The following is a 21,663-nucleotide window of genomic DNA, read 5'->3' as shown; positions in this document are numbered from 1 at the left end:
TGGGGTGGCCCAACTGTTGGATGCGATGGAGTCCAAACGGCATACCCTGATCCTCTAAGGGGTAACGGGTCAGCCACAGGGCAGCCAGTGCCGCCTGGGAGGCAGTGGCAGCAGCCATCAGCGCATGAAGTGTAACTAGGAGGACTGCCACCCTGTGCCATAAGAAGCTTAACGACCTCCAGCGGACCGCACAGGTGAGTTGACATCGGCCCCCTGGCATCAGTCCTGCCTGCCAACCCTGCTCCCCCATCCCAGACGGCCCTGTGGTTGGCACCGCACCACCCCTCTCTCTCTCTCTCTCTCTCTTCCCCCCCCCCCCCCCCAGCACAATACCGCACCAGTGCTCCAACGCGCCCCCCCCCCCCCTCCCTCCCCGATGATTGAAGCGTGCGGCTCATGATGCTCTCTCTTTGTCCCCGCATGAGAATTTGGCCCACAACAGACGGAAAAGGGCGGCGGGGTGCCAGTCATCAGAATCCTCACCCCCTACGAGGAACCCCCCTAGGGCAGCACGGTAGCATTGTGGATAGCACAATTTTGCTGTGGCAGGTTGTGAAGGGCACAGCAGATCACCACAAAGAAGGCGACCCTCCAGGGGGTGTACTAAAGTGCACCACCAGAGCGGTGGAGACATCGCAACCACATTTTAAGCACGGTGATGCACTGCTCAATGACAGCCAGGGTGGGCATGTGACAGTTGAGGAGTATTTATCTAAGATCTGCCTGATTAGTCGAGGTTGTGAGCTACCAGACAAGGTCTTGTGAATATCTAAAGTAAGACTCGCTATATGGGAGTTCTAATTATAGTATCCGCAATGTGCCTTGCGTTCACTACCTTCAGTGTACAGGCGAGACTGTGGCTTAGATGACAATCTTATCCTTAACGTCGACTAAATAGTTCTAATTCTTGAGAGCTAGGCATGGGCAAGTGAGCCTCCAGACAGCCTCAAAGGATGAGAATATGAGTCTTAGTTAAATGTTACTCTTATTTATTAAAATAGACACGGATCTGTATGGTAAAATATATACGCAATTTTTTTTTTTTAAAGGGTAATGCAAGTGTTTTGATAAATGATACAGTTTGACAGATACAGGATACGTGATGAGTTAGCCTGTGACATTCTTAACTACATAATTGATTAAGCTACAAACATTTCATACTCACAACGACTAGTTGTCTCGGAATTCGATGCTCAATCACGAGCAGAATTCTACGAGTCGAGATTGCAGTTTAAACACCTAGTAATATCCTAAACAGCTCTCCAAGCGAAACTCTAACCTTCGCAGCTTTTGCTTGAATATTTATATTGTTTTTACACTCAGACAGAGCTAGGGAGTTCGAGGGGAGTTTTAGCATAGCCCCTGTTTCTGAAAAACAAGTTAACTCCCCACAGTTATTTCGAGACAAAGAACAGTCTCTCTCTTGGTTGGCAAGGCCTTAGTTTCAGGAAGGCCTAACAGGGCATCTGTTCCTAACGATACAAGGTTGATACCTCCGGTAGCTATCTCCAGAAAAACACCAGCCTCCCTTCTTGGCAGGGTCTCTTGCCAAGCAGTAGCCCCCATAGTAGCAAGGCCACTCTACAAATGATATCCCCCCTTAGTTGGCAGAGCTTATTTCCAGACAAGACCACAAGACTTAATGAGTTCACTGCATCTGGACTCTTACAAGGATAATACATATTAAAAAACATTATTGCAATAAGTAATAGTTTACATTGATAATGGACTTCATCAGTCATCAGTTTTTAATATAGGGTTAAATATATGATTTCATATAAAATCAATTCTGATCAGCCTTTAATATGGGTGGATACCGCCACAGGCACATAGGCCACGTGATAGCGGATTTCCGCATCGGTCATCGGCCTCCGCTTTGGCGTCATTAGCTCGGGCATCTTGGGCTTGGTCCAGGACAAAGTTTATATAGTCAGCTGCCCGGGCAAACAGGGCATCCGTAACCTCACGGATGCACTTATGGGCTGTAGCTTGTGAGTCCCCGCTCGAGCCCTAGAATTAATCCGAGGCATAAACATTCAGGGCACCGGTTACCTTGACGGCCACTGGGAGCAGGTATCCTGCTCCTCCACTTGGTGCCAAGTCCGCAAGGACATGGTACAGGTGCCGCATCATCCCCTTGTTGAGGCAAAGCTTCTTGCGGCACATGCTGTCTGACGTCTCTTCAAATGACCAGCGACGCCTGTACACCTTGGGCAGTCGCCGGCGTCTGGCCGCCTGGACTACCACCGCCATCAGGAGGGCAGCTGCTGCAGGGTCGACAATATCATCGATACTGTGATATCAGTAAGGAATTGGAGAGGGTGAGACACTGATGACCAATTATGGCTTCCACCCCGGTACCCTAAAATCCCAAAGCCTCCCCCATCCTTGCATTCCCTGCCATCTCTCGGGGTGCCATCCAACGAGCCAGTTATGCAGGGGGACTCTGCCCTCTATACGCACCCTTGGCCACAGAAGGGACCCCTGAGCACTAGACCAACGCTGGGAACAGCACTGGAAGAACCTTGCTCAGGTTAAACCCCCCCCACCCCCCCAACCCTGCACCATATTACCGCGGATGGGGCTCTGTCCTGGGGTTTTTTGGTGGGACGGAGAGGTAGCAGGTGAAGTTGCCCTTGGTATGGGTATACACAATCCGGGGGGAGGGTGGCGAGTCAGACCCATGGATGCTGAGCCCCCAGCCCAGGGGCGACCCCCACCAATGGCGGTCAACCCGACTGGGCCCCTGGGCTGACTGCCCATTTTCAAAGATGTTTACTCACCTCCTCCGATCCCCACAGCAGCCATTGCACTAGCTTCACATTTTTAAATAGGTGTTCCAAAGGCGGTGGCCACGTGACTGCTCACTAGGGAGGCCATTAAATAGGGGGTCATTCCCATTAGTGGATTAGAGATTGGCCATGGTGATCATTGGTTTCTCGCCACGCCGCGGCGGGAGTCAGATCTCGCCAACGGGTGTGGGCTGGTTAGATTGGAAAATGATTAGCGCGGTGGGGCAGTGGCGAACTGTTGCCTCATGGCGCCGAGGACCCGGGTTCAATCCCGACCCGGGTCACTGTCCGTCTGGAGTTTGCACAGTCTCCACGTGTCTGCTGCTTGGGTGTCTCCCCACCCCCCCCCCCCCCCCCCAAAAAACAACCCCAAGGGTGTGCAGGCTAGATGAATTGACCACACCAAAATTGCCCCTTAATTGGAAAAAAATAATTGGATACTTTAAATTTATTTTTTTTAAAGCTTGGAAACCGATTGGCACTCGGCATGGTTCCTGATTTCGAACTCTCCTGCCGTCTAAAAATCTTGTTCACATTCGAACCCGGCACGGCAATTAGGTCATGCTCTTTTTCTTGGCTTATCTCCCACCCAGGTGATGTTCAGATTATCAAATTCAATTCTCATCAAGGTTTGTATGTTGTGTCCTTTTTCCATAACTTTATTTCCTATTTCCTCATACCATTTTACATCTACAATAGTTAGCATATTATTCAGATTGTCTGGAGAGACTTTACAGTCCAATAAATTATTCTTACAATATCTTTGAAACCAAAATCAAACATTCTTTTTTTTTAATTTAGAGAACCCAATTAGTTTTTCCAATTATGGGGCAATTTAATGTGGCCAATCCACCTATCCTGCACATCTTTAAGTTTGTGGGGGTGAGACCCAGGGAGAATGTGCAAACTCCGCACAGTCAGTGCCTTGGGGCCGGGATCGAACCCGGGTCCTCAGCGCCGTGAGGCAGCAGTGCTAACCATTGCAGCACTTTGCCGCCCCAGAAATCAAACATTCCTACTTGATTCCAGGCAGTAGCATGTTTTGATTCTATGTCTTTCCCTTAAGTGACCCAAATTAAGCTGCAGGTGTGTTTTTGGCACTACCATATTTAAAGCAGCTCTATGCTTAAGCCAGCTCTAATTCTGCATTCGGAGTACCAACTTTGTATTAAATCTAATATCTGTACTTTGATTATCCAGTAGTTCTTGATATCCCTTTGGTTCTACAGTATCGTTCCTGTCATATTTCTCTTTTTACATTTCATCTCCCAGTAAAGCAGGTCTATCAAAATGTGAAGACTTGGGGGCGGCATGTGGCGTAGTGGCTAGCACTGGGACTGCGGTGCTGAGGACCCGGGTTTGAATCCCGGCCCTGGGTCACTGTCCGTGTGGAATTTGCACATTCTCCCCATGTCTGTGTGGGTTTCACTCCCACATCCCAAAGATGTGCAGGTTAGGTGGATTGGCCAAGCTAAATTGCCCCTTAATTGGAAAATAAAATAATTGGGTACCCTAAATTTAAAAAAGAAATGTGAAGACTTTACTGTGCCAGCAGACTGCATACAAGTGCTGAGACTGCCTAAGAGCATAGTTTTGGATAACCTACCCAATCTTTGTAAAATTGAACATCTCGACTGAAAATAAGATCACTATTTCAGGTTGGACATCTAAAAGTACCTGGGTTCAGCTGATGACCAGTGGTTGGCCACACAACATGCTATTACTACAGGTACACTGATGTCTAAATGATGAAACTGTCTGGGATAGGTGGACTTTTGGTTACTTGGCCCTAAAATAGACATATCAGTTAAAGGCACAAAGCAGATATGTTCCTGTTACTTCTTCCCTCTTTTGTTTATGATTAGTTGATCCCATTCTGAAGAGACCATATGAATATTGCAATGCTCATTACATTTGTGAAAGTGTATAGAAGAGGACAAAGATAACGTGATTAGCCATGGAATTACATAAATGTCAGTTGCTATTACAAAATTTGACTGAAGATAGTCTTGTCAGAAATATGGGGCGGGATTCTCCCCAACCCGGCGGGGTGGGGGTCCGGGCGCCGAGGAGTGGTTTGCGCGCGCCGGCCGGCAGGGAAGGAGCTTGGCGCCACGCCAACCGGCGCTGAAGGGCCTCCGCCAGCTGCCGCGAGTTGGCGCATGCGCGGGAGCACCAGCGTGTGCTAACGTCATCCCAGCGCATGCGCAGAGGGATCATCTCCGCGTCGGCCATGGCGGAGGACCACAAAGCCGACATGGAGGAATAGAGTGTCCCCACGGCACAGGCCGATCGGTGGGCCCCGATTTTGGGCCAGGCCACCTTGGGGGCAACTCCCCGCGCCAGATTCCCCCACGCCCTCCCGAGAATCCCGGAGGCCGCCCGCGCCGCCAGGTCCCGCCGGTAAGGAGCTACTCTAATTTACGCTGGCGGGACCAGCAAAAAACAGGCGGCCACTCGGCCCATCGCGGGCCAGAGAATCGCCGGGGGGGCCGCTGCCCCGCTGACTGGTGCGGCGTGATTCCCGCCCCCGCCAAATCCCCGGCGCCGGAGAATTCGGCAGCTGGCGGGGGCGGGATTCACCCCCCCCCCCGGCGATTCTCCGACCCGGTGGGGGGTCGGAGAATCCCGCCCATGATTTTCATTCCACCCAAAAAGGGCTGATGAGAGCATTTCAAGCAAACAAAGTTGATCAAAAGTTGTCAAAACAAACATCAACTCAAGATGAATTAACTGGACTTCCGGGTGCGGCGATGACCAGCTAAGTCGCACGTTTCGGCAGCTCCTGGTGGAACGGACTTTTGGGCTCTTGATAGGAGCCCCAACGGCAATTTTAACGGCAAAAAACACTGTGCAGTAATCCAGAAGGGAATCCCCCCTGGACACGGATGGAAAAAAGAGAGGAAAGTGGCCGGATTGCGGTGGATCCTCTAGAGCAGCGGCCAGGAAGGCAGGCACAAAGCAAGATGGCATCGGAAGGAGGCAGTTTAATATGGGGCCCTGACCAACAAGAGTTCCTGCGGCGTTGCGTGGAAGAACTCAAAAAGGAGATGAAGAAGGAGCTGTTGGCCCCGATATTACAAGCGATTGAGGGGCTAAAGGAGGAGCAAAAGACCCAGGAACAGGAGCTTCGGGTCGTGAAGGCAAAGGCTGCTGAGAATGAGGACGACATACAGGGCCTGGTGGTGAAAACGGAGATGCACGAGGCACAACACAAAAGGTGTGTGGAAAGGCTGGAGGTGCTGGAGAATAATGCGAGGAGGAAGAATTTAAGGATTCTTGGTCTTCCCGAAGGTGTAGAAGGCGCGGACGTCGGGGCATATGTGAGCACGATGCTGCACTCGTTAATGGGATCGGAGGCCCCAACGGGTCCGCTGGAGGTGGAGGGAGCCTATCGAGTTATGGCGCGAAGACCGAGGGCTGGAGAAATTCCTCGAGCCATAGTGGTGAGATTTCTCCGATATAAGGACAGAGAGATGGTCCTCAGATGGGCAAAGAAAACTCGGAGCAGTAGGTGGGAGAACGCGGTGATCCGCGTATATCAAGATTGGAGTGCGGAGGTGGCGAGAAGGAGGGCAAGCTTTAATCGGGCCAAGGCGGTGCTGCACAAACGGAAGATTAAATTTGGAATGCTGCAACCGGCAAGACTGTGGGTCACACATCAAGGGAAACACCACTACTTCGAAACGGCAAATGAGGCGTGGACATTTATTATCGAGGAGAAACTGGAGTGAGCGGGCCAGAAAAAGAACGTTTGGGACAAAGTGGGGGGGTGAATATGTGGGATGAAGGGGGGGAAAAGAGGGAAGAGATGACTTCCCAAGTTGTTAATCCTGCGACCCTGTAACTTTTCTCTCTTCCCCATGTCGTGGGGGAGGGGAGGGGAGGGAGGATGAGGAGCTGAGGGCGCCGGCCATTGGGGGCGGGGCCAAAAGGGAAGCGCGGGCTTTGTTCCCGCGCTATGGTAATCACGGCGGGAACAGGGAAGCAGGAAGGAGGGGGCCTCGCACAGTGTGAGCCGAGGTCACGGGGGGGAAGCCGAGGTCGGCCAGAGTTTGCTGACTTCTGGGAGCAACATGGCGGGTGCAATTACGCTAGTTTGGTATCTAGCGGGGGGGGGGGGGGGGGTGTTAACTGGGTTGCTGCTGCTGGGGAGAAGGGGGAGCTGGTATTGGGAGGGGGGGTCGGAGCGGGGGGGCGCCGCTTGGGGGAGATACGGCTACGTGGGAACCGGGTGAGGAGCTGGATTGAAAAAGGAGATGGCTAGTCGTCAAGGGGGGGGGGGGGGTAAAGAGCCCCCCAACCCTGTTGATCACGTGGAATGTGAGAGGGCTGAACGGGCCGAGTAAGAGGGCTCGGGTACTCGCACACCTAAAGAAACTTAAGGCAGATGTGGTTATGCTTCAGGAGACGCATCTGAAGCTGATAGACCAGGTCAGACTACGCAAAGGATGGGTGGGGCAGGTGTTTCATTCAGGGCTAGATGCAAAAAATAGGGGGGTGGCCATACTAGTGGGGAAGCGGGTAATGTTTGAGGCAAAGACTATAGTGGCGGATAGTGGGGGCAGATACGTGATGGTGAGTGGCAAATTGCATGGGGAGGCGGTGGTATTAGTGAACGTGTATGCCCCGAACTGGGATGATGTCAACTTTATGAGGCGTATGTTCGGACGAATCCCGGACCTAGAAGTGGGGAAGTTGGTAATGGGTGGAGATTTTAATACGGTGCTGGACCCAGGGCTGGACAGATCGAGGTCCAGGACCGGAAGGAGGCCGGCTGCAGCTAGGGTGCGTAAGGACTTTATGGAGCAGATGGGAGGAGTAGACCCCTGGAGATTTAGTAGACCTAGGAGTAAGGAGTTTTCGTTTTTCTCCTGTGTCCACAAAGTTTATTCACGAATAGATTTTTTTGTTTTGGGAAGGGCACTGATCCCAAAGGTGACGGGGACGGAGTACACGGCTATAGCCATTTCGGATCATGCTCCACATTGGGTGGACCTGGAGATAGGGGAAGAAAAACAACAGCGTCCACCCTGGAGAATGGACATGGGATTATTGGCAGATGAGGGGGAGTGTTTAAGGGTGAGGGGGTGTATTGAAAGGTACTTGGAACTCAATGATAATGGGGATGTACTGGTCGGAGTGGTCTGGGAGGCGCTGAAGGCAGTGGTTAGAGGGGAGCTGATATCTATTAGGGCACATAAAGGAAAGCAGGAGGGTAGGGAAAGGGAGCGGTTGTTGAAAGAACTTCTGAGGGTGGACAGACAATATGCGGAGGCACCGGAGGAGGGACTGTACAGGGAAAGGCAAAGGCTACATGTAGAATTTGACTTGTTGACTACGGGTAATGCAGAGGCACAATGGAGGAAGGCACAGGGTGTACAGTACGAATACGGGGAGAAGGCGAGCAGGTTGCTGGCCCACCAACTGAGGAAAAGGGGAGCAGCGAGGGAGATAGGGGGGGTGAGAGATGAGGAGGGAGAGATGGAGCGGGCAGCGGAGAGAGTGAATGGAGTGTTCAAGGCATTTTACGAAAGATTATATGAAGCTCAGCCCCCGGATGGGAAGGAGAGAATGATGTGCTTTCTGGATCAGCTGGAATTTCCTAAGGTGGAGGAGCAGGAGAGGCTGGGACTGGGAGCACAGATTGAGACGGAGGAAGTAGTGAAAGGGATTGGGAGCATGCAGGCGGGGAAGGCCCCGGGACCAGACGGATTCCCAGTTGAATTTTATAGGAAGTATATGGACTTGCTGGCCCCGCTTCTGACGAGAACCTTTAATGAGGCTAGGGAAAGGGGGCAGTTGCCCCCGACTATGTCAGAGGCAACGATATCGCTCCTCCTAAAGAAGGAAAAAGACCCGCTGCAATGCGGGTCCTACAGGCCCATTTCCCTCCTGAATGTGGACGCTAAGATTCTGGCCAAGGTAATGGCAATGAGGATAGAGGATTGTGTCCTGGGGGTGGTTCATGAGGACCAAACTGGGTTTGTGAAGGGGAGACAGCTGAATACAAATATACAGAGGCTGCTAGGGGTAATGATGATGCCCCCACCAGAGGGGGAAGCGGAGATAGTGGTGGCGATGGATGCCGAGAAAGCATTTGATAGAGTGGAGTGGGATTATTTGTGGGAGGTGCTGAGGAGATTTGGTTTTGGGGATGGGTATATCGGGTGGGTACAGTTGCTGTATAGGGCCCCAATGGCGAGCGTGGTCACGAATGGACGGGGGTCTGACTATTTTCGGCTCCATAGAGGGACGAGGCAGGGATGTCCTCTGTCCCCGTTATTGTTTGCGATTGAACCCCTGGCCATAGCATTGAGGGGTTCCAGGAAGTAGAGGGGAGTACTCAGGGAGGGGAGAAGAACACCGGGTATCTCTGTATGCGGATGATTTGTTGCTATATGTGGCGGACCCGGCGGAGGGGATGCCAGAAGATAATGCGGATACTTGGGGAGTTTGGGGATTTTTCAGGGTATAAACTGAACATGGGGAAAAGTGAGTTGTTTGTGGTGCATCCAGGGGAGCAGAGCAGAGAGATAGAGGATTTACCGTTGAGGAAGGTAACAAGGGACTTCCGGTACTTGGGGATCCAGATAGCCAAGAACTGGGGTACATTACACCGGCTTAATTTAACGCGGTTGGTGGAACAGATGGAGGAGGATTTTAAGAGATGGGACATGGTGTCCCTGTCATTGGCGGGTAGGGTGCAGGCGGTTAAAATGGTGGTCCTCCCGAGATTCCTTTTAGTGTTTCAGTGCCTCCCGGTGGTGATCACGAAGGCTTTTTTCAAAAGAATCGAGAAGAGTATTATGGGTTTTGTGTGGGCTGGGAAGACCCCGAGAGTGAGGAGGGGATTCTTGCAGCATAGTAGGGACAGGGGGGGGCTGGCACTACCGAGCCTAAGTGAGTACTACTGGGCCGCCAATGTTTCAATGGTGTGTAAGTGGATGGGAGAAGGGGAGGGAGCGGCGTGGAAGAGATTGGAGAGGGCGTCCTGCAGGGGGACTAGCCTACAAGCAATGGTGACGGCACCGTTGCCGTTCTCACCAAAGAAATACACCACAAGCCCGGTGGTGGTGGCTACATTGAAAATTTGGGGGCAGTGGAGACGGCATAGGGGAAGGACGGGAGCTTCAGTGCGGTCCCCGATAAGAAACAATCATAGGTTCGTTCCGGGGAGAATGGATGGGGGATTTGGAGCATGGCAAAGAGCTGGGGTAGTACAACTGAGAGATCTGTTTGTAGATGGGACGTTTGTGAGTCTGGGAGCGCTGACGGAAAAATATGGGTTGCCCCAAGGGAATGCATTTCGGTACATGCAATTGAGGGCTTTTGCGAGGCAACAAGTGAGGGAATTCCCGCAGCTCCCGACGCAGGAGGTGCAGGATAGAGTGATCTCAGAGACATGGGTGGGGGATGGTAAGGTGTCGGACATATACAGGGAAATGAGGGACGAGGGGGAGATCATGGTAGATGAGCTGAAAGGGAAATGGGAAGAAGAACTGGGGGAGGAGATTGAGGAGGGGCTGTGGGCTGATGCCCTACGTAGGGTAAACTCACCGTCCTCGTGTGCCAGGCTAAGCCTGATACAATTTAAGGTGTTACACAGGGCGCATATGACTGGAGCACGGCTTAGTAAATTTTTTGGGGTAGAGGATAGGTGTGCGAGATGCTCGAGAGGCCCAGCGAATCACACCCACATGTTCTGGTCATGCCCGGCACTACAGGGGTTCTGGGTGGGGGTGGCAAAGGTGCTTTCGAAGGTGATGGGGGTCCGGGTCGAACCAAGCTGGGGGTTGGCTATATTTGGGGTTGCAGAAGAGCCGGGAGTGCAGGAGGCGAGAGAGGCTGACGTGTTGGCCTTTGCGTCCCTAGTAGCCCGGTGTTGGCCTTTGCGTCCCTAGTAGCCCGGCGCAGGATATTGTTAATGTGGAAGGAAGCCAAACCCCCGGGTGTGGAGACCTGGATAAACGACATGGCAAGGTTTATAAAGTTAGAACGGATTAAGTTCGTGTTAAGGGGTTCAGCTCGGGGGTTCACCAGGCGGTGGCAACCGTTCGTCGATTACCTCACAGAAAGATAGAGGGAATGGAAAAGAAGTAGACAACAGCAGCAACCCAGGGAAGGGGGGGGAGGGGGGGGGAGGAATTGGACGGACTCGCAGAGATGTTATTGTATATGTATAATATGTATAGGTATTTGTTATAGGTAATTGTATATTGGATTGTTGGATTGTATTTTTGGAGAGTATTTATTTTGGACAAGGCAGTTGCCATTCAGTTTTGTTTTTGTTTATATATTATTCATTTATTTGTTTAAAACTGGCCACTGTTATTTATATTGCTTTATTGTTGTGTAAAAGAAACACTACGTACTGTTATGTTTGGCCAAAAATCTTGAATAAAATATATATTTTTTAAAAAAAGATGAATTAACTGAAGATAAAGTGAAAACACAAAAATAGTCTTATACCTTACTCTGCTCATTAAAGGTTGAAGCCAGCATTATGCCAGTTAGCCTGCTGGATATGCCTAGAACATGTGGAGTACCAAGATTATGTAAAATGTTTTTTAAGCCTTCCAAACCAAATGGCCCAGCATTGGAACTGGTCATTAATCAATTCCTGTGTTCTCAATTGAAGCAAATATTGTCCGTTGGTCTCGAGTTGGTTTGACCTTAACATTGTTGTCACAAATTTCTATTAGGAGGATCGAGTAATCACAGTAACTTGGGAAGAGTTCTGCTATATAACCATCAATTTGTCCCTTCAAAATTCCTTTCAGGGCTATCAGAACTTTTTTTTCCATTTGTTCATGTATGTGGGTGTCACCAGCAAGGCTAGCATTTGTTGCCCTAATTTCCCTCGAGAGAAGTTAGGAGTTAACCATATTGCTGCAGGTCTGGAATCACATACAAGCTGAACCAGGTAAGCACATCTTCCCTCAAGGACATTACTGAAACAGATTGTTTTTTTTTATAACCATCAATGATCATTTCATGGTTACTGAGACTTGCTTTCAATTCCAGTTTATTTTAATTTTCATCAGCTGCATGGAGAAATGTGAACCCACGTCCCCAGAGCATTATGGGGAGCAAATCTGTAGAGCAAAACTGTAGATTTCCCACCTACAGTTGTTGACAGGGCCCTCAACAGTGTGGGGTCCATCTCCCGCGCTACTACTCTCGCCCTTCCTCCCAGAACAAGGATAGAGTCCCCCTCGTTCTCACATTTCACCCCACCAGCCTCCGTATGCAAAGCATAATCCTCTGCCATTTTTGCCAACTCCAGCGTGATGCCACCACCACACACATTTTCCCTTCCCTCCCTCTGTCAGCATTCTGCAGAGACCGTTCCCTCCGAGATAATCTAGTCCACTCCTCCACCACACAAAACACCTCACCCATGGGACCTTGCCATTCAATCGGAGAAGGTGTAACACCTGCCCCTTTACCTCTTCCATGCTTAATATCCCAGGCCCAAAACACTCAATCCAGGTTAAGCAGCGCTTTACTTGCACCTCTTCCAATTTGGTTTATTGCATTTGCTGCTCCCAATGTGGTCTCCTCTATATCGGAGAGACCAAACGCAGTCTGGGTGATTGCTTTGCTGAGCACCTTCGGTCTGTGCACATTCAGGACCCGGCCTTCCTGTTGCTTGCCATTTTAACACAAGACCCGGCTCCCTTGCCCACACGTCCGCCCTTGGCCTGCTGCAATGTTCCAGTAAAGCTCAACGCAAACTGGCGGAACAACATCTCATCTTCTGGTTAGGCACGCTACAGCCTTCCGGTCTCAACATCGAATTCAGCAACTTCAGATGATTAGCTCTACCCCACCTCGACCCATTTGTTTTCATCCCATTTCATTTTAACCATCTTTCCTATCCCTTTCCCCCCTTCCCCTCCCCCCACATCTACATCTGTCACAGTTTACCCTCTGATGTTAGTTTCTCTGCAGTTTGGCCTTTCACATCTTTTGTTCTCTCTGGGGATTGCCATTCACACTCTTTCCCCTTGGTTTCTGTGGCTATTAACACTCCATTTCCCTGGGTTTCTGTGGCCATGACTCATCTTTCATTCTCACTCCACAGTATAAATATTTGCCATTTTCTCTGTCTTTAGCTTTGACAAAGGGCCATCTGGACTCGAAGCGTCTTTTCTCTCCCTACAGATGCTGCCAGACCTGTTGAGATTTTCCAGCATTTTCTCTTTGGTCCCCAGAGCATTAGGCTGGCCCTCTGAGTTATTGGTCCAGTGTCATTACCATTATGCCATTATCCCCATTACTTAATTTTTTTAATTTAGTCTCTTGCACAATAGTAAATTCTACAATGTCATGCATGCTCCTTGTTTTTATATCAGGAGTGCATAGATTCATTGTTGTCAATTGGTAAAGAAAAAATCTGCAGATAAGGTCAAAGACAATTCTGTTATCTTTAACTACAAGCTTAATAGAGGACTGAATCACCATCCTCTCACTCTATAGTACTGTTCGCTAATGCTACATCACTGTGCTATCTAATATTCTGCTTAAATGATTCAAGATGGGCAGCACGGTGGTGCCGTGGTTAGCACAGCTGCCTCGTGGCGCCGAGGCTCCAGATTCGATCCCGGCTCTGGGTCACTGTCCGTGTAGAGTTTGCACATTCTCCCCATGTTTGCGTGGGTTTCACCCCCACAACCCAAAAGATGTTCAGGGTAGGTGGATGGGCCACGCTAAATTGCCCCTTAATTGGAAAAAATGAATTGAGTACTCAAAATTTGTAAAAAAAAAGCTTCAAGATGTTTAGGAAAGAACACATCGAGAGAAACAATATATCTTTTTTTAATAAATTACACCCACAATAAATTCTTAAGCATACGAAAAGAAGAAAGGAACTGTATATATTGTGCGTATAGAAAAACCCTCGGCCATTAGAGTTGTTTGCTTTCATCCAATTATTTAGAGATTTTTGACAAATGTAACTTCTAAATGTTGTAATTCTAATTGTTTTAATTTTTTTTCTCTTTAACCAACAGTGGGAATGTAGTCATAGAAACCAAATTCTATGACGATAATCTTCTTGTAAGTACTTCCAAAGTCAGACTTTTCTACGTCTGAAGTGAATTGTCTACCGTCTAGTACAAAATGTCTTGCTGATGGCAGATGGATGAGACACTTTTCAGCGTCATGTGACCAATGGACCAGCTGTACCTGGATGGCAACTGGCAAATTAGGTTCTTCAGAATTGATTTAGAAGATTTGAAATGAGCAAGACTCTCAGTACAAAAGAACAAGACTTTTGTATAAGAAATATGGGCAGTGATACTTAATACAGTACTTTCTTGAGACCAATGTTGTACATTATTTTAAATGCTATTTGTTTTGCTTTGAATCTCTATACACTATTTTCCTTCCATAAATTGTACCGTACATTGTTGCACTTCAAGTTACTTTAGAATTTTGGCCATGTTAATTATTTAGTTCCTTTTTAGTCATTGCTGTAATTTGTGGCACATTCCTCAGTTGTAACAAAGTGTAAAATACTCCTTATATGTCATATATGATTATAATCCATAATGAAGTAAATGATAGGGCTGAGCAACAGTGCAGTCTCAGTGAAATAAAAGCTGTTGCTTCTGTATTTTAAAGTCAAATGTAGTTCATTTGTACTGTACATAACGGTGCAGTATCATTTTATAGCATGTTTTGTTTACAATTTAAGGTTCAGTATTAAATGGATTAGCTTAAAATAACTATTAAGTGGATAATCACAATCTCTGAATCATAACTAAAGGATTAGCAGCTCAGATTTTGCTGTACCACCAGAGATGCAATACAAAATATGTACAATATGTTAGTGAAGAGTGGCAAAGGTTATTCATTCAGTGGCAAATTGATTGCTGCCAGCCACTGCATCCCTTAAGTAAGCTACCCATTTATAATATTTTTCCAGCAATTCTGCATGCATAAGCAGTACAGGTTTCAACTGGGTAGATGAAACAAATATTAAATCTTTTTTTGCAGAACTGTTACTCTCACCAGGAAATCATTTGTTGGATTGCAGTTGTATTTGTCAGCAAATTTTGCCTTAATCTCTGTTTCTTCACTTGTAATTCTCACGCTCCTTTGTAGGCTGCCTGGCTGTGGTTTCCCCTTTGAAAAATACCCAGCCTTTGCCCAGCAACACAGGATATTAACAATTAACTCCTTCAAAGTTCTGTGTAAATTTTAATGCAGTATATATATATATATATATTTTTTTTTTTTTAATTAAAGTGCCCAATTCTCTTTTTCTTTTTTCAATTATAGCATTATTCCAATCCACCTACTCTGCACACCTTTTGGGTTATGGGGGTGAGACCCACACAGACAAGGGAAGAATGTGCAAACTCCACACGGACAGTGACTCAGGGCCGGTATCGAACCCGGGTGCTCAACGCCGTGAGGCAGCAGTGCTAACTACTGCGCCACCATGCTGCCCCTTAATGTAGTATATTTTAATTTGACTCCATTATTATGACCCAGATAAACTTCTGCCATACTTCCCCCCCCAACCCCACACACACTTCCTAATATGGTTTGACACTTTTAATAGGTGTGTTCTCTCTGAAACTCATGGTTTTGACTGTACATAGAATGTAGGTGCTACTTTGCTAGCATTGGGTTATCTATGAACGAACTATGTTGCATACATTGCCCTGCCTACAGTGCCCTGCCTACAGATAGTAAATTAAAGATTTGCAAGAACTCTGCAGCTTACTATCTCTATCCACAACAACTATCTAGCCAGAAAAATCACTTCCTCACCACAACTACATTGTAATTTCAGCAAATGCACCAACTATCTGGTTCCTATATTTGCTGCTTGGGTGGTTGGGGCACACATAAGTGGCCTGTTGCAACTGAGTATTGACATATTACTGTGTTGGGGTCCCCTGTCAACCTACTGTTGGTGTTTTCAGGACGGTGAACAATCCTAAGAAGGCCCTGCTTTCCGCATACTTTCGCTCAAAAAACCGTGAAGTAAAAAAGGAGGCTAGTCAATGCGATGGTAGTGGCCTTAACATGGACTGAGTGGGTAAGCAATAAATATTGGCCCAAACTTTGCAGTCAGCAGTAAACAAATGGTGCTAGCCATTCATTACAGTTGACCAAAGTCTTTCTGTGAGCTTTTGCACACTCGTGATGCCCTCTAAAGGGATCTGGGACCTGTGTGGACAGGACAAGCAGTTGCGTGTTTCCTTAATATATCAGATTGAAGAATCCTTACAGAGGCATGTAGACTAAACAACAAAATATATGATAGAACAATTAATTCAATGCCAAATCAAGCACAGTAAATTAAATGGATTAAGAGAAAGGGGATAAAATATGTTTTAATAAATGTACATGATTACATTTTTTAAATCATCAACAATATTTAAAATATAAAGGAATAAAACTCTACACTTGTAAAAGTTAATTTTCAGTGCCAGAAAGGTTGTTTGGCAGTAAATAGCTTAACATGCTGTTAAAAATTCACTCACACTTGAATAGACCAGTCCTACCTTTAGTGGGTATCTACTTTAAAAAAAAAAAAATTTAGAGTACCCAATTATTTTTTTCCAATTAAGGGGCAATATAGCGAGGCCAATCCACCTACCCTGCATATCTTTGGGTTGTGGGAGTGAGACCCACGCAGACACTGGGAGAATATGCAAACTCTACATGAACAGTGGACCCAGGGCCAGGATCTGAACCCTGGTCCTCAGTGCCTTTTTTAAAAAATATATGTTTATTAAAAATTATTAACAAAATTTTCAACCATCCAAAACAACCCCCCCCCCCCTCTGTAACACAAAAGAAAGAAAGCTTGCATAGCAAGACATGAACATGGCAAGTCAATATGATACAGAACTTTGTACATTGGATTCCTCCCGTACATATCAGTTTCCCGGATCATTCATGTATTTTCTTGCTCAAATGCCCCCCTTCCACTTCCTCTTCCCCCGCCCCCCCCCCCCCCAAGAAAGCTGTCTCCCCCCCCCCCCCCCCCCCTGGGTTGCTGCTGCTGTCCGACCTTCCTCTAACGCTCCGCGAGATAGTCTAGGAACAGTTGCCACTGCCTGTAGAACCCCTGCGCAGACCCCCTCAAGGCAAACTTTATCCTCTCTAACTTGATAAACCCTGCCATATCATTTATCCAGGTCTCCACGCTGGGGGGCTTCGCCTCTTTCCACATTAACATGATCCTTCGCCGGGCTACTAGGGACGCAAAGGCCAGAATGCCGGCCTCTTTCGTCTCCTGCACTCCCGACTCGTCCACTACTACAAATAGTGCTAGCCCCCAGCTTGGCTTGACCCGGACTTTCACCACCTTAGATACTGTTCCCGCAACTCCCCTCCAGAACCCCTCCAGTGCCGGGCATGACCAAAACATATGGACATGGTTCGCCGGACTTCCTGAGCACCTCCCACATCTGTCCTCCACCCCAAAGAATCTACTCAGCCTCGCCCCCGTCATCTGCGCTCTGTGAACTACCTTAAACTGTATCAGGCTAAGCCTGGCACACGAGGAAGAGGAATTAACCCTACTTAGGGCATCAGCCCACAGCCCCTCCTCAATTTCCTCCTCTAGCTCCTCTTCCCATTTACCTTTTGGCTCCTCTACCAAAGCCTCCCCCTCTTCTTTCATCTCCTGGTATATCGCCAACACCTTGCCCTCCCCGACCCATACGCCCGAAATCACCCTGTCTTGAATCCCCTGTGCCGGGAGCAGCGGGAACGCCCTCACCTGCCGCCTCACAAACGCTCTCACTTGCATATACCTGAAAGCATTTCCCGGGGGTAGTCCAAATTTCTCCTCCAGCGCCCCTAAGCTCGCAAACGTCCCGTCGATGAACAGTTCCCCCATTCTTATAATCCCTGCCCGATGCCAGCTCTGAAACCCCCGTCCATCCTTCCTGAGACAAACCGATGGTTATCCCTGATCGGGGACCACACCGAGGCTCCCATCGCTCCCCTATGTCGTCTCCACTGCCCCCAGATTTTTAACGTTGCCGCCACCACCGGGCTTGTGGTGTACCTTGTCGGCGAGAGTGGCAGCGGTGCCGTCACCAGCGCCCCCAGGCTCGTTCCTTTGCAGGACGCCTTCTCCAACCTCTTCCACGCCGCCCCCTCTCCCTCCATCACCCACTTACGGATCATCGCCACGTTGGCTGCCCAGTAGTAGCCACCCAGATTCGGCAACGCCAACCCTCTATCTCTGCTACCTTACCCTCGGGGTCTTGCTCGCCCACACAAATCCCATAATGCTCCTGCTTACCCTTTTAAAGAAGGCCTTGGTAATCACAATTGGGAGGCATTGGAATACAAAAAGAAACATCGGGAGAAACATCGACTGTACCCTGCCCGCCAGCGAGAGTGGCAACATGTCCCACCTTCTAAAGTCCTCCTCCATCTGTTCCACCAGCCGCGTCAAATTAAGTTTGTGAAGTGCCCCCCAGCTCCTAGCTACCTGAATCCCCAAGTATTGAAAGCTCCTTTCCGCCCTCCTCAACGGTAGGTCGTCTATCCCTCTTCCCTGATCCTCCGCTGCACCACAAAGAGCTCAATCTTTCCCACATTGAGCTTATAGCCCGAGAAGTCTCCAAAGTCCCTTAGGATCTGCATGACCTCAACCATCCCCTCCACTGGATCCGCCACATAGAGCAACAAGTCGTCTGCGTACAGCGACACTCGATGTTCCTCTCCCCCTGGGACCACCCCCTTCCATTTCCCCGACTCCCTTAACGCCATGGCCAAACGTTCAATTGCTAATGCAAACAGCAGAGGGAACAGGGGGCACCCCTGCCTCGTCCCTCGGTACAGCCGGAAATACTCCCACCTCTGCCGGTTCGTGACCACACTCGCCACCGGGGCTCTGTACAGGAGCTTAACCCAACTAATAAACCCTCCCCCGAACCCAAACCTCCTCAACGCTTCCCAGAGATACTCCCACTCTACTCGGTCAAAGGCCTTCTCTGCGTCCATAGCTGCCACAATCTCCGCCTCTCCCTCCACCGATGGCATCATTATCACATTTAAGAGCCTTCGTTCATTGGTATTTAGCTGCCTACCCTTTACGAATCCCGTCTGGTCCTCGTGAATCACCCCCGGGACACAGTCCTCAATCCTCGTAGCCAACATTTTTGCCAGCAACTTAGCATCTACGTTGAGGAGCGAGATCGGTCTATACGACCCGCATTGTAGTGGGTCTTTATCCCACTTCAAGATCAAAGAGATCGCCGCCTCCGACATTGTCGGGGGCAGAGTCCCCCCCTCCCTTGCTCCATTGAAGGTCCTTACCAGCAACGGGGCTAACAGGTCTACATACTTCCTATAAAACTCCACCGGGAACACATCCGGCCCCGGGGCCTTCCCCGCCTGCATGCTCCCCAGTCCTTTAACCAGCTCCTCCTCCCCAATGGGCGCCCCCAAACCAGCCACCTCCTGCTCCTCCACCCTCGGGAACCCCAGTTGGTCCAAGAATCGTCGCATCCCCTCTTTTCCCCCTGGGGGCTGGGACCTATACAGCTCCTCATATAAGGCCTTAAATGCCTCATTCACTTTCACCACACTCCGCACCGTAGTTCCCCTGCCATCCTTGACTCCACCTATTTCCCTCGCTGCCATCCTCTTACGGAGCTGATGTGCCAGCATCCGACTCGCCTTCTCCCCATATTCATATATCGCCCCCTGTGCCTTCCTCCACTGTGCCTCCGCCTTCCCTGTGGTCAACATGTCGAACTCCGCCTGAAGACTTCGTCTTTCCCTGAGTAGTCCCTCATCAGGAGCCTCTGCATATCTCCTGTCCACCCTTAAAATCTCCCCCACTAACCTCTCCCTTTCCCTGCCCGCTCTCTTCATCCTATGAGCCCTGATGGAGATTAACTCTCCCCTGACCACCGCCTTCAGCGCCTCCCATACTACTCCCACCTGCACCTCCCCGTTGTCGTTAGCCTCCAAGTACCTTTCGATGCACCCCCGCACCCTCCCACACACTTCCTCGTCTGCCAGCAGTCCCACGTCCAACCGCCACAACGGGCGTTGGTCCCTCTCCTCCCCCAGCTCTAGCTCCACCCAATGCGGGGCGTGGTCTGAAATGGCTATGGCTGAATACTCCGTTCCCTCCACTTTCGGGATCAATGCCCTGCCCAAAACAAAAAAATCTATCCGGGAGTAGGCCTTATGTACATGGGAGAGAAAAGAAAATTCTCTGGCCAAAGGCCTGGCAAATCTCCACGGGTCTACTCCCACCCCCCCCCCCCCCCCCCCCCCCCCCCCCATCTGATCCATAAAGCCCCTGAGCACCTTGGCTGCCGCCGGCCTCTTCCCCATCCTAGATCTGTAACGATCTAATGCTGGGTCCAACACCGTGTTGAAATCCCCACCCATTATCAAGCTCCCTACCTCAAAGTCTAGAATACGCCCCAACATCCGTTTCATGAATCCAGCATCGTCCCAGTTTGGGGCGTATACATTAACCAATACCACCTCCGTCCCCTGCAACCTACCGCTCACCATCACGTATCGGCCTCCATTGTCCGCTACTATGTTCTTGGCCTCAAACAACACCCGCTTCCCCACCAATATTGCCACCCCTCTATTCTTCGCATCCAGCCCCGAATGGAACACCTGTCCTACCCATCCCTTCCTTAACCTGACCTGATCTGCCACCTTCAGATGTGTCTCCTGAAGCATGACCACGTCTGCCTTCAGTCCCTTTAGGCGCGCGAAAACACGGGCCCTCTTAACCGGCCCGCTTAGGCCTCTCACATTCCACGTGATCAGCTGGATTGGGGGGGCTCTCCCCCCCCCCCCCCCCCCTTGACTAGCAATCTCCTATCTTAGGCCAGTCCCGTGCCCGCGCCTCACGCACCCCCCCAGACGGGGATCCCCCGCCCCGACCACCTCTTCCATTTTCAGTTCCCCCTCGGCCAGTGCAGCAGCAACCCTATTGTCCCCCCTTCCCCCCCCTCCCCTCTAGATCCGCATCTAGCTCTTTTGCTCCCCCCATACTACTTCCGTGAGTCAGCTGACATCTGCTGACCCCGGCTTCCCCCGCATTCCCGTTGATCTCCCACGTGTGGAGTCTCTCCTCCTTACCTTACTCCATCCCCCCCTCCCTAGCGCGGGAAAAAGCCCGCGCTTTCCTGAGCCAGCCCCGCTCCCTGTGGCGCAGCTCCTGTTGCGGCCTTATCCCAGTTCCTCCATCCCCGAGTCTCACCTCCCTCCAGCACCGACGCCCAAATTTCCCACTATCTCGTCAACTGAAAAAAAATTTAACAAAAACTCTTCCCACATCCCCATCTATCATCCCACCCATGAAACATTCTTTACCCATATTTACAACCCTCTATACGGTCAACATCCCCCCCCCCCCCACAACCACAGCCCCTCAGTTCGAGTCCAATTTTTCCGTTTGGATAAAGGTCCAAGCCTCTTCTGGCGTTTCGTAATAGTGGTGTCGGTCCTGATAAGTGACCCACAGTCGCGCAGGCTGCAGAATTCCGAACCTGACTTTTTTTGTGCATCACCGCCTTGGCCCGGTTGAAGCCAGCTCTCCTCTTTGCCACCTCCGCACTCCAGTCCTGGTAGACTCGGATCACCGCATTCTCCCATCTACTGCTCTGCACCTTCTTGGCCCATCGCAGGACACTTTCTTTGTCCGCGAAGCAATGGATCCTCGCCACTATCGCCCTTGGCGGCTCATCAGCCCTGGGTCTCCTCGCCAGGACCCGGTGAGCTCCTTCCAGCTCCAGGGGGCTCGGAGAGACCTCCGCACCCATCAGCGAATGGAGCATCGTACTCGCATACGCCCCTGCATCAGCTCCCTCCACTCCTTCGGGGAGACCCAGAATCCGGAGAT

The 21,663-nt window shown here is 49.9% G+C and overlaps 1 protein-coding gene across 1 annotated transcript in view; it reads left to right on the top strand.

The window, feature by feature from the left end:
• LOC140389807 (retinal rod rhodopsin-sensitive cGMP 3',5'-cyclic phosphodiesterase subunit delta-like) overlaps positions 1-14,800 on the top strand; it is a 90,439-nt gene extending 75,639 nt beyond the window's left edge. The window contains exon 5 of the mRNA XM_072474343.1: positions 13,811-14,800. Coding sequence (XP_072330444.1) covers positions 13,811-13,892 — 82 coding nt within the window. The 3' untranslated portion in view covers positions 13,893-14,800. The remainder of the gene's footprint in view (positions 1-13,810) is intronic.
• The last annotated feature ends 6,863 nt before the right edge of the window (positions 14,801-21,663 follow it).

This window comes from Scyliorhinus torazame, chromosome 14 (genome assembly GCF_047496885.1).
Source record: "Scyliorhinus torazame isolate Kashiwa2021f chromosome 14, sScyTor2.1, whole genome shotgun sequence".
NCBI classification, from domain to species: Eukaryota; Metazoa; Chordata; class Chondrichthyes; order Carcharhiniformes; family Scyliorhinidae; genus Scyliorhinus; species Scyliorhinus torazame.
Note: the sequence above shows the minus strand (reverse complement) of the source record. Positions and strands in the feature narration are given on the sequence as shown.